Below are 13,158 nucleotides of genomic sequence, written 5' to 3'. Positions count from 1 at the left end.
GAGATACAAACTTCCAATATCATTTTTATACATACTACTAGTTATTATAAGTGATTAATAGTTTGAATTCTAATAATATTTCATATTTGAATGCAAAATCTATTGATATTAAGAATTTTACTAATATTAGTGGTGTATCTATTAGAAATTAAGAAAATAGTTGTTGTGGTTGCTTTGTTTCTAGCAAATTCCATAATATTACAAAAAATATTTTATGAAATTTTCTTAATTTTGAAATCTCAATAAGATTTAATGATATCTAATTGTAGTTCTAAGGATTTGTTGAGTTATTATGTATTGATTTTGAAAAATAAAAATTATTGATTTTGATATATATCTTCCCTGAATGCAGTTTATTCAGATTACCATAAGATGTTTTAAGCATCCCATTCCTGCTTGTTCTCCCACTCTTCGTTTGTGGCACCAGCCTTGATTTCAGCCTTTGGAACAGCGGCGTTGATGATGGCGCCCTCTTCAGAGACTGTCTCTTCACCCTCGGCTTCGAGAGCTTCAGCGATCTTAGCTTCATCAGCAGCATCACGGTAGAAGAAGAGATCTGGAAGGACAGACCACTCCTGTGTGCGTGTAAGAGCACCACGGAGGCGGAGAACCTCACGTGTGAGGAGCCACATTACGAGACCCATGGAGTTTTTGTTTTTTGTGTTACATGGGATGACGCAGTCGACGTAGTCGAGGTGAGCATCTGTATCGCAAAGAGCAATGCATGGGATGTTAGCGTAGGCAGCTTCGTGAACGGCCTGGGAGTCTGTGTTTGGATCGCAGACGATCATGAGGCGTGGTTCGCAGAAGTTCTTGATGGAATAGTTTGTGAAGAGACCTGGTGTGAAACGCTGCTCAACGTAGTTAGCGCCGAGGAATTCAGCGAACTTGTGGACAGCGCGTGTACCGAATGACTTTGTGGAGATAGCAAGAACGTCCTTTGGTTCTTCAACGGCGTAGATCATACGAGCAGCAAGTTTGATCTTCTCGTAGGTCATGGCGAGGTTGATAACATGTGTACCATCCTTTCTGCATGTGAAAACGTATGGCTTCATGCCGAAGGAAAGGTTTGTGGAACCGAGATAAACCTTAGCAGCAAGCATCATCTTGATCACGGCTTCGCGATCAGCAGCAGCAGCAGTAGACATTCGAAAAGGTCCGAACACACTTATTCAATTTCAAGAAACGACCATGGTTTTTTAATTCCCCATTTTACCCAGTATTATAACAAGAATACAGACCAACACATACACATTTACCCCTTTTATAAATATGGCCTACATTGTTTGTCTATAAGTTCTTCATTCTGGATATGCGATATATTTTTCCTCCATTTCAATGTAATTGAAAGAACTTTGGAGGAATACATATACATGTTTAATAGGGACGGGTGCAAAAAGTCCATTAGCATATAATATAATTCTGGCAAACCCAAATTTTAGCTAAAAGTGACAGGAAAAAAACGTTTAGTATTAAAAAAAAAGACCGATGAGAGCTTCGTTCGAAATATAGAGGGAACTGAGAATGCGCAACCATTCTCAGGGAATATTGGATGCTATTCCCGTTCCCTCTGTATGGAAAATTGAGGTTTTCAAAGGGAGTTAAAATAATATCAAATTTATACTAATTTACTTCAAAATACAAAAGTATTTGACAGCTAAAATTAGTTACTTTAGCAAGCCTATCAATACCCTTTTACGATTATTGCTACTTTTTCGAAATAAAAGTAAAAACAAATTTATACTAATTTACTTCAAAATACAAAAGTATTTGACAGCTAAAATTAGTTACTTTAGCAAGCCTATCAATACCCTTTTACGATTATTGCTACTTTTTCGAAATAAAAGTAAAAACAAATTTATACTAATTTACTTCAAAATACAAAAGTATTTGACAGCTAAAATTAGTTACTTTAGCAAGCCTATCAATACCCTTTTACGATTATTGCTACTTTTTCGAAATAAAATAAATTTATTATCAAAAACCTTTTTTTCTTAGTAAAAATAAACGAAATTTTTTACCTTATGAACTTTTGATGGAAATATGCAAATTTAAAATAATAAAGAAAGCCGCGAGCGAAGCGATCGGCTTAGTTCGAAGATTTTGATTCAAATCTTTGCTGATCTGTAATTCGCGGAAGCCGCGAGCAAATCGAGCGGCTTAGGTCTAAGATTTTGATTCAAATCTTTGCTTATATTCCTTAAATTCTTTATGAAACTCGCAACAGTTCCATAAAAAATTTTAAATTCTAAACTGTCGAAATTACCGATCGGTAATCACACCCTTCACGGGTGTGTCACTTTTTACAGGTGTGTCACTTTTAGCTAAAATTACCCCTACTCATATAATTCTTATATTTAGTAAAATTAAAGGCTATATTTCGTGAAAAATTGATTTTTTGAGTGGCAATAATATTTGTAACTATATAAAGTATCATATAAAAAAAAAAAAAAAAAAAAAAAAAAGGTATTGGGGCTTCCAGGCACTTCGTGCCCTCTAGCCCCGAAGATGTTTAGTATAAAACCGCTTTTTAACTTCACTTAAAATGCCACGTAAGCTACGTAAGAATATACGTAAGAGGAAGAGAGCATTGAAACATCCAATAGTAAAACTGACACCACAACAACAGTTGCAACAACAAATGCTGAATGACCCCACTATGTTGCAACAAATGTCAAGCAATCCTATGCTTTTAAACCGAGTTGTTGGTGCACAGAGTGGAGGTTTAAGAGCGGCACTTTTAGCGAAAATGGCAGGCTATGGTGGAGCTGCAGACGGAACAGCCTATAACCCTCAAAGTCAAATGAATTTGAGTTCACTCAAAAATCAAATAACAGATGTCAAAAAGTCAAACATAGACATACAGAAGCAAATAAGTGAAAACGAAAAGAAACTAGAATATGACAGACACACAAAGAAACTCAATGAGTTAAACGTAGAGAAAAAGAAGAAAGAAGAACAACTGAAAGAACTAAGTACAGAGGAATATGCGAAAAAAGTGTCAGAAAAAGCAGCAGAAGTAGCAAAAATGGAACAAGATGTCATAAATTTGAAAAACCATACTACTCAATATAAAATACTGAAAGATGAAGAGATAAAACAAAAAGCCCTGAAGACATATATGGATAGCGATGAGTATAAAAAAGAAGTTGAAGCAAATGTAAAGGCAGAAAAACTTTTACAGTTGCAAAACCAAACCGTACAGTATGAAAACTTAGCACAAGAAAGTAAAAATAACGACGCGGCTATGCAAAAGGCAATGAAAAGCTCAGAATATATAAAAGCTAACAATGACTGGTTAGATGCCCAAGCCAACGCTAAAGCAGCCCAACTCATAGGGTCAATAAGGACAAAAATACAAGCGGATGAGGATAGTTCAAATGAAGCTTTAACAAATGCTGACTTTAAGAACGCTTTCGAAGCTCTTCATAGTAAGGTGAAACAAGTGAACGACTTCTCATCTGGAAAGAAACTGAAGTCTGAAGGTTTCGACAAAGAGTTAAAAGAAGTAGCACAAAATATGACGAAAATAACAGATGCAGCAACGAGACAGGCAGTTCAAAGTGCCTATGACGCCGTTAGAGCAACTGTTGTGAAAAGTCAAGAAAAAGAGTTACAACAGACCAAAACAGACCTAGTAAATGCTTTCTTAAGAACGAAAAGTCAGGTAGGACATTACGCTGCAGATGGAACATATGTGCCAGCTGGTGGAACTTATATACCACCAAACCCTCCAAGAGAAGCACCTGCACCAGGACTACCTAGAACATTTACATCGTCACATGGACACAGACACAGGCATGCACCAAAACCAACACAACAACCAACACAACAACCAGCACAACAACCACCTCCACAACCAGCACAACAACCAACACAACAACCAGCACAGCAACCAACAGTTCAAAACCCTGCACAACAACAACCACAAACAGAGCAAGGACATAAAAGAAGTAGAGAACAAGGAAACCAAGAATTCTTAAAAATGCTTAAAGAAGAGTGTGGTTTCCCAGATACTGTTGACTTTAGTGACAGATATAAAGAAGCTATTGGAAAGTTCAAGGATGGAAATACTGACCCGAACCTATTTAGCTTTATGGCTCAGCACCAAAGGGGATATAATCTCAAACCTGGAAAATACAAGCTCGCTAAGGGATATGATTTAATAGCATATCATCCAAATGAAATGAACGAATTTACTCCGAGATATTTGATGTCAGAGCTAAATGACAATTCAACTTTCGTCATGAAACGCGTAAAAAATAGAGACGGAACGAAAGAACAAAAGCTTATGAATGCGGATGACGTAGATAGGGAAATTGTTGAAAACGGTCTCGGAATATATGAAATGCCAGCAGATGAGGTACAAGAAACTCCACAGGAAGAACTAGTTCAGATACAACCAGACATGGAAGAAATAGTTCAGCAACAACAGCTAGAAGAGCCTGAAGGAAACGAACAAGTCCTTCCTTTGGAAACTAACTTCACAGAACTAGATGAAGATTTGGAACAGCCGAAAAATCTTGACCCTCAACAAGAGTATGCGGAGAATATGGAATATTTCCAAGAGTCTAAAAAAAATTCGGCTGACATAGTAGAAGAATATCGAAAAATGTTTGCCGACATACAAAAGACTCCAACACCAGATGAAAATATTCAGCATAGAATGGAAGTACTGAAAGAAAATGTACACAAATACAACAACCCTTTTTACTTACGAGCATTTAACGTTCAATCTTCGGATGAACTCGGTGAAAATAAAAGGTTAAATTTCAAGAAAACATATAGAAATGAAACATTGTTTAAAGTTCATTCAGAACCTAACCAAGATGGAAACAAACCTACTTTTGTTTCTGCAGACGATGGAACTACAATGAGATGGGGTCATAAAGCTAATCCGGATAGGTGGTTCATAAACTTACAACCACAATTCCAAGAAGTTGTAGACGCAATGGAAGTCAATGGTGAACGAGACATAGCTGGTATTTTAAGCGCGGCTTTAATGCCATTGAAAGATATGAAACATGCAGATATTTTGGACCAGTATGAAATGAACATGGCTGATGGAAATATAACACCTGACGTTCTAGAACATTTATCTCAAAGAACTACACAGAACCATAGAGATGGTATATTTGGTGAAGAGTTTAGAAAGAGAGTTAGGGAGAGAGAAGGAAGAGAACCTATTGTACATGACCTTGCAAACGAAAGTTTACAAAATGTCATAAAAACTTACTTTGCAGACAATGAACCGAGAAGGGATGAATATTTAAGAAAACTCAAATGGACAGTACCAAATGAAATGTTAGTATTGAAAAACATGTTCCTTGACAAAATAAAACCAACTACAGAAATAAACGACGCAAGACTGAAAGATTGGGTAAAAGCTTTCCCATTCACAAAAGATATTGTTGGTAACATGGAAAGAAAACCAAATGGCTACAAAAAAACATATATTTGGAAACGAGCATATTCCATATGGACAGGCACTGTTTGAAGAGCTTGAACCGGAAACTCAGGACAGAGTCATGCAAACAATACGCGAAGACTCAAATACAAACTATGACAAACTCTTTCTAGGATATAGGTTACCTGAGATGGGCGACCAGAGCCCAAAGGCAAAAAGGCATGGAAAATTTGCAACATACTAGATGAACATGAGGCAAAGATGCAACAACTTGAAGCAGAGGGCAAGTTACCAAAGCGACACCAAAGAAGAAGAGTAGAACAAAGTGAAATAGTGAAGAAGTAACTTCATCTAGTGAAAGTAGTGGCAATGAAGGAAAAAGAAGAGTTAAAAACTCAGTCAGGAAGAAAGTAAAGCTTGGTCGGAGTGGGTTCTATTATGACATATAAATCCAACTATTCTATATTTTTACTCATATGAAATGTACGCCGCTCAGAATATAACGCCAACAGTTTTGGATGCCATGAATGGAAATGTTTCCGAATGGTATAACGAATGCGACAATGCCATTAGAAGGTCAGAAATAGTTCCTGGAACTTACGAATATACAACTGCTGTTTCTTATGGAAAACGTAGGTGAGTTTGGAGAAGGTTCTTCAACAACAGTAGATATTGCTTGCGACAGGTTTCATATAATTTCTATTGACAACTCATTCTTATACGTGGAACAAGACATTGAAATAAAACCTTCTGCCAAGTTGTCTGACAAGAAAGGTTGCAATGGAATTTTCTATGTCGATACCAATATGCTCCAGAAGTTTTCATGGGATATAAGATATATTTAACTCTGACTTAGTTCAAACAGTAACATGGGCAAACTATGAATGGTTCGCTTTGAGAAACTCAGTACAACCACAAGCTAGAGAACAAACAGACCAGTATGCAACTATTGAGAAAATAAGAAGACTTGACCCTAACGTTCCAGGAGTTTATGTTGACCTTTCTGGACAAACTGCAGCAGCAGTAACCAAAGTAAAATTGAAACTTAGAGTTCCTTTGTCATCTTTCCTCATCTTCAGGTTTTTAAGATACTTGCCAAACTGGGCAGGAAAAATTTCTATCGAACTTACTCCAAGCAAAAATAACTTAGTCATTGCACCAACACAAGACCCATTCACTCTTACAGACGTAAAGGGAGCAAATCAAACGTCATTCGCCGAATTTTGCAAAGACAAAGTTGACTTAGACTTTGGTTTCTCAAACCTCAACACTGAAGTAAACTACTACTTCAATGCTGCTGGAACTGCTTGGGACCAGTTAAGTTCACATGCGAAAAGTTTGAATGCAAGAGAATAGAAAGCAGACTTGCAGTCTATATGTTGGACCCAGATATTTCAAATGCTTTAGCTGCCAAATATATTGCAGTTCCACTTATGTTCCCTATACACCAAATATCTGTCAAAGACTTTGCAGGTGAAGTTGGAAACCAAAGTGCTGACCCAGGTGCAAGAACAGATATTGCCTTAACAACTGCAATGAAACATGCAGATACTATGTTTGTACTGTTCAGACGAACTATAAATGACTATTCTTGCTTCTACAACCCTGGTATTAAATATCATATAAACATAGATGGCAAATACTATCCAAGAGAAGAATATTCTACAGTTGAGGATATGAGGTCATACAACTTGACATTAGATGCTATGAACTTTAACAACAACTTCACAACAACCATTAACCCTGAAATGCAAAGTTCTATTATGCCATATGTGAAAGTATGGACTCATGCAGGAGGTCAAAAAACTCAATATACAAATGGAGACCGTTCAAACTTTTGGCTTGGCATTCCATTTGCTGACTCAGAAGACTTTATGGGTGGTATTTCAACTGTTGGTACAGTTCAAATACAATATACTGGTGACAGAGACGGTCCAGATGAATTGAAAGCAAAGAAGTTTACAAAACCAATAGCACTTTTCACAGAAGATGCTCTTTTGAAGATTCGTTCGATGAAACCTGCTGGGCTCCTCAGATTGGTATAACGACAGCTTCCATCGAGCAGATTTTGGCAGCAGGTCAGTAAGTTGTTCTTGAACTGACTTCTCTCCGTCAAATTTGACAGTACGCCAGTTTTGATATAATATTGTATTAAAAACCTTTCCTTTAGAAATATCGGTCAGTTTTGTTGTTATATTTTTGTCTGCTTCAAAGAACTTTTCACCATCTCGGTTATACCAACTTTCTTTGCTTTATGAAAATATTTTGGTTCAGCAAAGACTGCTATTCTATAACATTTTCCATTGTTTGTATAAAGAACTATTCTATCAATGAACTTGTATTGTTTGTGTGTGTAAACTTTGTTTTGCTTCAATTCGAAGAGATACTCAAATACGTCCATCTTTTTTATTCTAAGTAAAATGTCATTTCCGAAAAATAGAAGCGTAAGTGTTTCAAAAGGTTTAATGGCGATGGCAGATGTGAAGTTAAATTCACCAACTCAAACAAACAGTCAAAGTGTTGTTGTCAATGTCAAAGACAGAGATGTTGAAGTGGGGAAACCATACGAAGACGAAGATGGTATAACAATAGTTCCTGTAAAAGAACAACCAACATACCCTGAAGTTAGCAGAGACTTAAGTTCTGTTGCAGATATTCGAAATGACTACCAACAACTTAAAGACAAACTTAAAACTCAGGAGAAGATTTGTCAAGCTTTGGGTATAATGTTAAACTTGGTCGAACACAACCCCGTAAAAGTGAACTCATATGTCATTGCACCTCATGAAGTTTTTGAAAAGAACTATTGAAACTTTTGATAGAGGCAGACGATATAAACATCAAAGAAATAGAACTGACATTGCTTGCTGTGGTGTTTCATATAATGTCATTGACAAATATACGTTATGAAAGGAGGTGAAACGTTGAACTTAAAATATAGTTTCCCAGACGTCATAAAAATATTTGACGACACAACATTTCATTTAAAGTTTGTTTGCTAAGTAAAAATGTCAAAACTTCTTGAAAGATGTTTGAAGAAAAAAACAATATAGACTTTATTTCATGTAAAGGACTTTACACACTTTTGAACGATATGAAAGACCCTGTTTTGTTTGTTCGTGTAGACAAAGGAAGTTCTATGTCTTTACAAAATATTTGAACTTCTTAGACAGAGAACTTCAAGAAACGCCATGTGAAAGTTTAGATGAAGTTCTTCTCCACTTTCAGAAACTTTTAAATATATGTAAATGGCAGAAGACATAGTGGTTTATTACTATTACGACTAAAAACCCTGAGTCATATAATTCTATAACAACAAACTTACAAAGTCCTCAAGGACGATATTGTAAACTGACCTTAAACACGATGACGACTAAAGCCTGTTTTGCTCTTTTGACACCAGAAGACTTTGTTGTTGTGAATGGTAAAAAAATACTTCTTTGAAGATACTTACTCAGATATACCACCAACAGGTTTTGTTGACTTATTTAATACTTTAAGGACGGATGTAACATGTGCTGCAACTAGAGCAGGTTTCATTATGTTTGGATGTCCGACTGAGTTTACTATAAACGATATGAGCTATAATACAAAACTTATATCTGGTTTTTACTACCAACAGTTTCCTATAACAGGAAAAGGTGTCATACAAGGTTTGTCTGTTCCATTGACTTTAAGTACACCTATTTTATATATTGTTTTCAAACTTAGGTTCAAAGTGCTATTCGAATGTCGACAGAAACTACTATGACCAAAAGATACTCATGCGTATAAACAACACATTCTCTGCTGGTTTGCCTATTGTTCATTCGAATGCAGAGTTTTCAGCTTTAGTAAACTCAAACACTTTAGCAAACATAAACTTAACCTTAGTTGACGCAAACTTTGTTCCTGTAAAACTTTTATGTCCTATGTATTTGTCAATGACGGCAGAAAGTTTCGAATTGGAAGATGCAACTGGTGAAAGTATTGTATTACAAGAACAACTTCAACAACAAATAGCTCAAGAACAACAAATGCAACAAATGGAACAAATGCAACAACAAAGTCAAGAACAACAAATAGCTCAAGAATAAAAAAAATATTTTTTTTTATTTTTATATAAAAAAATGTACAGAATAGACGTTTCAGATTTTTATGACTTCCAAGCCTTCAGAAATATGTGTCCATTTAGAGACTATAACAAAGCAGTCGAGAATTTGAAACGTTTAGTCATTTATGTCGACTCTGCCCCAGAATGTTATGTTATGAAAGAATGGGATGTAGTCTTTAACAAACCAAGAGCAACAATAGTTTCAGAACAAGAATGTAAACAGAAACTTAAGAAAATAAAAGTCGTACAAGTTGGCATGAAGATGTTAGATGCTTGGGATATCTTATTGTCAAAACTTGAAGATTTTTCAGTTCGTGGTATAAAGTTCTATACACCATCTCCAAACTTCTATTCTATCTTCACTGGATATAAATATGAACAAGTAGAATGGAAAGGAAAATGTTATAGAAGCTTGGTTAGACCATGTCAAAGAAATTATATGCAATGGAAACGAAAGAGTCTATGAGTATATCTTATGTTGGTTTGCAAACATCTTACAACATCCAAGTGCTAAAAATGAAACTGCTCTCATCATAATTGGAAAACAAGGAACAGGTAAGAACACTTTCTTTACAGATATTTTGTGCAAACTGTTAGAGGGCTATTCGAACCCTAATATGACAAACTTAGAAAACATCTGCGGTAAGTTTAACTCTTCAATAGAGAATATGAAACTTATAGTATGTAACGAACTTCAAAGTATAGATACAACAAAAGTTTTGAACTCGGATGCTTTGAAGAGTCTTATAACAGACAAAGTTGGAGTTGTTGAAAGAAAGTATAAAGACCAAAGAGTTTGTGAAAATGTTGCAAATTTCATCATGGTTTCAAACAACGCCGTTCCGATGAAGTTAGAAAGTTCTGACAGAAGATATGTAGTTGTCAGAACGTCAGAAGCTCATATGCAAGATACAGAATATTTTGACGACTTAGCAGAAACTTTGACACCTAACTTTTACAACCACTTGTTCTCATATTTCATGACATTAGATATTTCTAAGTTCAATCCAAGACAAATTCCACATACCGAAGAGAGACAAACATTGTTAGAAGCAAACAAGAGTGTATATGAACTGTTTATAGATGAGACTAACTTTGAGTGTTTAGATGAAAGGTCATTGTACGATTCGTATAAACAGTATTGTCAAGAGTATGGTTATATGACAGCGTCTAAACGAACATTCTTGGCAAATGTCAAAAATCTTTTAGACGTACAGAATGGTGTATATACAAAGAAAAATTTTTCTGAGTAAATTTTTAAAAAAAATATTTTTTTTATCCGATAGAAAAGATGACAAAATTCATCTCAGTCAACAAGTACATGTCAGGACTTAAAGAAGAAATAGACCCATTCACATATTTGAATGTTTACTTCTACCATTTTGAAAAGTCTTCATTTGACAAAGTTTGGAACATCGAACCAGTTAAGTTTGCTATTGTGACTAAAAATGGTGCGAAATTTGAAGACTTAGACATAGAAGGTTTGTTAACAGTCAAAGAAAGTTTTGACAGAAGGTTTTCAAACCTTAAAGAAGGCAAAGCATACAAACTTGTTATACCTTATGAACCAAAGAAAGCAGACGACTATGAATATTATGAGTCTAAGATAGTTGAAGTTCAAGGTAAATTGGGTAAAAAGATTTTAGAGTCTAAGCCAGTGTTTGCTCCTAAAGAGGAAGAGAACATTGACATTGACCCAGAAATGTTCTAAAAATAAAATTTTATTTTTACATGTCAAATTTCTTTTTCTCTGGAACTGGTTCAGGTTCTTTCTTCTCTTCTTCTACTTTCTTTTCTTTCTTTTCTCTCTTCTTCTTTTCTTGGTGGAAGTTTATGTCAAACTTCTCAGAACCCATATTTTTGTAAAAGTTCTTTGTCCTTTAATAGCTCTTCTATTCTGTTTTTCTATTTCATTTTCAAAACAGCGCATGTGTCTTCTTTGCATTCTAAGAAGTTTTGTTGGACTTCATCTCTCCAAGAGGCGTCATCTCTGTCAACAAGTCTGTCATTGACAAATTTTAAGACTTCTCTGCTTAAGTTTTATGGTTCTTGTCATATTCCCAGAAACAGAACTTAGAACAAATTCACCTTTCTTGTTTTACACTATGTAAGATTTATGGTCGACAGATGTTTTGCTGTCGAAAAGCTTGTCTCGAATATAGATAGCGAAATCGCTAGACATTTCCTAAAAGATAAAAATTTTAATTTTTCTAAAATATGTTAGAAAAAAAGTTTGCTGACATTGACAAAAAATTTGAGAATGTTTTAAATAAGAACAAGAGGAAGTTGGAAAATGCTCAGATAAAACCCATACATGACAAGTTCCTATTTGCTCAGAATGGTATAACAGGTCTAATTGCACCACCTGGGTCGGGTAAAGACTTTCACTTATCTTAAAATGGCTGCACAACAACAAGAACTAGATGAGAAGAACCCATTCTATGAGTTAGTAGTCATTTGTAGTACTTCGGGTCAATTTGACCAAACCGTCAATTCGTTCAAGATATTATAAAAAAGTCTAAGTTAGTATGTATAAAAGACTCTGAGTTGTTAGATTGGATAAAGAAGTACCAAAGAAGAGTTTTGAAGTACAATGCTATAAATGAGTATATAAACTCGAAGTTTAAAGACCCAAATGAGGAATGCAGAGAATATTAGAGAAGAAACACTTCGAAAAAACAGAAAGAGATTGAGTACCTTTCGAAGAAATTGCAATCTTACGATTGGAAGACTTACCCTCACAGATGTCTTCTTATCTTAGATGACTTTGCTTCTCATCCTTTGTTAAAGAACAGAGAACAAGACATGTGTCGAATTCTTAAGAAGCTCAGACACTTTAACATTTCAGTTGTCATTTGTGTACAGACAGCAAGAGTTTAAGTAAGATGTAAAGAGAATACTTACTGATATCATACTTTTCCCCGGATTGTCCGAAGACGATTTCATGGAACTTATGAAAGAGTCCATGGCAGGTAAGTTTGACAGACATGAACTATGGGAGAAGTACAAAGTCATACAAGACCCTCATACTTCTTTCAGAATCATATCTACGCAAACAAAGTTCAATTGTAAAAGTCAAGCGTAAAAATGTAAGTGTTTGAGTCTTAGTCTGTTGTGGTGCTGGGGCTGTCGGTTCTTCTGGCTTTGGAATGGACTCGGTTGGTGGTACGTCGACATTCGTTTGGTGTCCCTGTCGGATGGAAGGACTTTCCTGTCGGAAGCAGAAGGACTTTTCCTGTCGGAAAGAAAAACTTTTCCTGTCGGAAGGAAGGACTTTTCCTGTCGGAAAGAAAACTTTCCTGTCCGGAAAGAAAAAACTTTTCCTGAAGGAAAGAAAAATTTTTCCTGAAGGAAAGAAAAATTTTTCCTGAAGGTCGGCCAAAAAGTTCTCAATTTTCGAAAATTTTGAATGGTTTACGGACGGACAACAAGAAAAATTTTTCCTGAAGGAAAAAAATTTTTCCTGAAGGAAAGAAAAATTTTTCCTGAAGGAAAGAAAAAACTTTTCCTGTCGGAAGGAAGGACCTTTCCTGTCGGAAGGAAGGACCTTTCCTGTCGGAAGGAAGGACCTTTCCTGTCGGAAAGAAAAACTTTTCCTGTCGGAAGGAAGGACTTTTCCTGTCGGAAGGAAGGACTCGGAATGCCAGAAGGACTCGAA

The 13,158-nt window shown here is 35.6% G+C and overlaps 1 protein-coding gene and 2 pseudogenes across 3 annotated transcripts, besides 2 other annotated features; 2 read left to right on the top strand and 1 right to left on the bottom strand.

Moving 5' to 3' along the window:
* Nucleotides 1-286: 286 nt before the first annotated feature.
* TVAGG3_0907630 (ribosomal protein family) lies at nt 287-1,157 on the bottom strand (the record flags this gene model as incomplete). Its single annotated transcript, XM_001307172.2, has 1 exon — nt 378-1,148. The coding sequence occupies one exon, from the start codon at nt 1,146-1,148 to the stop codon at nt 378-380; it is 771 nt and encodes a 256-aa protein (XP_001307173.1).
* Nucleotides 1,158-1,424: 267 nt separating this feature from the next.
* Nucleotides 1,425-2,342: a mobile genetic element.
* Nucleotides 2,343-4,816: 2,474 nt separating this feature from the next.
* Nucleotides 4,817-13,158: part of a mobile genetic element that runs on past the window's edge.
* On the top strand, nt 6,841-7,493 carry TVAGG3_0907610 (annotated as a pseudogene). Its single transcript has one exon. A coding segment is annotated over exon 1 (653 nt).
* Nucleotides 9,517-10,753, top strand: TVAGG3_0907600 (annotated as a pseudogene). Its single transcript has one exon. A coding segment is annotated over exon 1 (1,237 nt).

The sequence above is a fragment of the Trichomonas vaginalis genome, chromosome I, assembly GCF_026262505.1.
Source record: "Trichomonas vaginalis G3 chromosome I, whole genome shotgun sequence".
Classification (NCBI taxonomy): domain Eukaryota; phylum Parabasalia; order Trichomonadida; family Trichomonadidae; genus Trichomonas; species Trichomonas vaginalis.
This window is presented reverse-complemented; position numbering and strand designations above follow the sequence as displayed.